This window comes from Triticum dicoccoides, chromosome 4B (genome assembly GCF_002162155.2).
Source record: "Triticum dicoccoides isolate Atlit2015 ecotype Zavitan chromosome 4B, WEW_v2.0, whole genome shotgun sequence".
Classification (NCBI taxonomy): domain Eukaryota; kingdom Viridiplantae; phylum Streptophyta; class Magnoliopsida; order Poales; family Poaceae; genus Triticum; species Triticum dicoccoides.
The window spans coordinates 478,744,668-478,747,383 of record NC_041387.1 but is presented as its reverse complement, the minus strand read 5'-3'; the positions used below and the strand labels follow the sequence as shown (position 1 = coordinate 478,747,383).

General features: G+C 54.2%; 1 protein-coding gene across 1 annotated transcript; it reads right to left on the bottom strand.

Moving 5' to 3' along the window:
- Positions 1–251: 251 nt before the first annotated feature.
- LOC119290987 lies at positions 252–1,131 on the bottom strand. The gene has a single exon (XM_037569671.1). The coding sequence runs from the start codon at positions 934–936 to the stop codon at positions 541–543; it is 396 nt and encodes a 131-aa protein (XP_037425568.1). The 5' UTR covers positions 937–1,131; the 3' UTR covers positions 252–540.
- Between the last annotated feature and the right edge of the window lie 1,585 nt (positions 1,132–2,716).

The window sequence follows — 2,716 nt, the reverse complement described above, 5'->3', positions numbered from 1 at the left end:
AGCACCACCAGCAAGCACCAGGTGGACGAGAGGACAAGATTCTGGCTACGGGCCGAGATACGCTCACAAAGGGATAATACCAGAACGAACAAGTGTCATGATTGCCCGCGTCCCAGAACTCTCCAGTCTACGCTCCTACTATCTTCCTTTGTGCAGCTTCTATCTATGATTGCTCCCACCAACTGCCATCCAGTTAAAAAAAACATGTATGTTGATGAAGAACGAAGGACATGGCAAATATTTCGACAGAATAGAGTAAACTTTCCCACAGAAACCTGTTGATTCAGTAAAACACAGAACAAGAACCAGTACAGAGGAGTGACACTCAAGCTCTATAGTTTTGCAGCTAGCAGAATATAACCTTCATCTATGTACAGTACAGGAGGAAAAGCAAGGCACACATACGTGCAGGTGCAGCAACCGCCTGGAAGGTGGAAGCAACAATCATTCGTAGGTGTACTACAGATCGATACGATGGAATTACATACATACACACATACACGTACATACGAGGTATGGATCGGAGCATCGATCATTCCATCAAGGCTTCCACATGTCCTGGAAGGTGGAGTGGAAGCTGGCGAGGAGGAGCAGGAGGACGACGACCATGGCGACGCCCCAGGGGGAGCTGCCCTCGGAGGGCGCGGCCGGGTACCCCCTCCAGCGGCTCTCGGTGGGGTAGAACCCGAAGTAGCCCTCGAAGGTGTCGACGGAGGAGATCCAGCGGATGAGGAGGACGAGCGCGATGGGCACGCCCAGCAGGAACCAGCTGAACTGCTCCGACGCCTCCTCCATGAAGTCCTCGTACGAGAAGAACCACGACGCCCCCAGCAGCAGCGTCACCATCATCAGGATCAGGATCACCGGGTACGGCAGCGGCGACAGCGTGAACGCCTCCAGCACCGACGACTCCCCGCGCCGGTCGTAGTACGACATGGCTGCCTGCCTGCTTCTTTGCGTTGCCTCGCCTGGTGTGCGTTTGCTTGGCCTGAGAGGTGGGGAAAGTGGAAGGAAGAGGTGGGGGGATAGGGGTAGGAGGGGCGCGTAACTGCTAGTAGCGTGTTGCGGCTGTGGCCTGGCGCGCGTCGCGAGGACGGATAGATTGAAAGTTCGTGCGAGGAGTGAAGTCTCTGGGCTTGTGGACTTTGCGGGCTAAATTATTCATTCACCTAGACCCGTGCCACGAGATTATGGAGGATTGACGCTGTCTGCTTCAGGTATCACAGCTGATGAGCTAGCTCCCAGTGGACGTCCCCATCAGCAAAACAGCACCCCAAAAAGTCTTTGTGCTGCGGGTGGTGGTGTACGCGTGGCGGAGAGAGGTTCAGAAACAGACCTATTATCATTAGCTTTACGTGTACCATGATGTATGTTTGGGAGCACGATGATATTCTTTCTTGGCATAGTATAACTTGTGATGCTGATATGTGCAGAGTAGTAACTGATGAGGTGAAGCCACAGACGTGGTGGAGGGACAAGGTGACAGTACGTAGAACGGTCTGTCCAATACTCTAGTCTAGTCGAAATCTAAAAGTGGAGCTTTCTGGACTGTCCATTCAAGTCGACAAATATTATTCCACGGGCCAATAATTCAGACATAAGGCTCGGCCTTGATTTAGGCCTAAAGTGAGGGAAAGTGATTAGACTGACCGCCATGCCGGATCTTCTAAAGCAACGCTGTTGTAGTCCATCCAAGCTGTGTAGTTTTCCTTTGTGTCTCCATACCGTAGCGTTGTCGTAGAACCGAATGGACCATCAGCTATGCTCACTGCACCGTCACAACATAGCCATGGTGGCAGCATACACAACTACCGCTCACAACCTCGGATCATCGCTCTTGCAACATCGACTTGCAGCACCGAGCTCCAAGCGTCGACGCCTCACATATTGTAACATGTGTTCCGCCCCTCGCAGCACTAGCAGCTGCATGTAGCAGCAGGGTGCTGGTGTTGCACACCTCATCTCTCGCTTGTAGCAAGCAACAATGGTTATTGTTCTTGAGGGGGGGGGGGGGGGGTGTGTAACGCCCCGGATCCGATGCGTCAAGTGTCTGCCAGTTATTCGCTGTCATTGCCATGTCATTTGCTTGTGTGTTGCATTTTATCATGTCATTATGTGCATTTCATTTTGCATGCGTGTTCGTCTCATGCATCCGAGCATTTTCCCCGTTGTCCGTTTTGCAATCCGGCGCTCCTATGTCCTCCGGCGTTCCCCTTTCGTCTCTCGTTGTGAGCGGATGTTAAACTTTCTCAAAATGGTCCGAGGCTTGCCAAGTGGCCTTGGTATAGCACCGGTAGACCGCCTGTCAAGTTTCGTGCCATTTGGAGGTCGTTTGGTACTCCAACGGTTAACCGGGTAACCGTAAAGCCCTCTCTCTCTTTGCAGCCCAACACCCTTCCAAAGTGGCCCAAAACCCATCTAACTTCCCTCCATGCTCTCGGTCGTTCGGTCACGATCGTGTGGGCGAAAACTGTGCCTCATTTGGAGTCTCCTAGCTCCCTCTACCTATAAATAGGTGCTCCCCTCGGATTTTCCCGCAGTCCAAACCCTAACCTAGTCCCTCTCCGCCGCCGGACGAAACCCCCACCGCGCCGGACGCCTCGCGCCGCCGCCCCTGACCAGTGGCCGCCCGCCACATGTCCCTCCGCCGTCAGCCCCTGCCGCAGCCCGCGAAGCCCACAGGAGGCCGCCCCGGGCCGCCCTGGGCCTGAGCGCC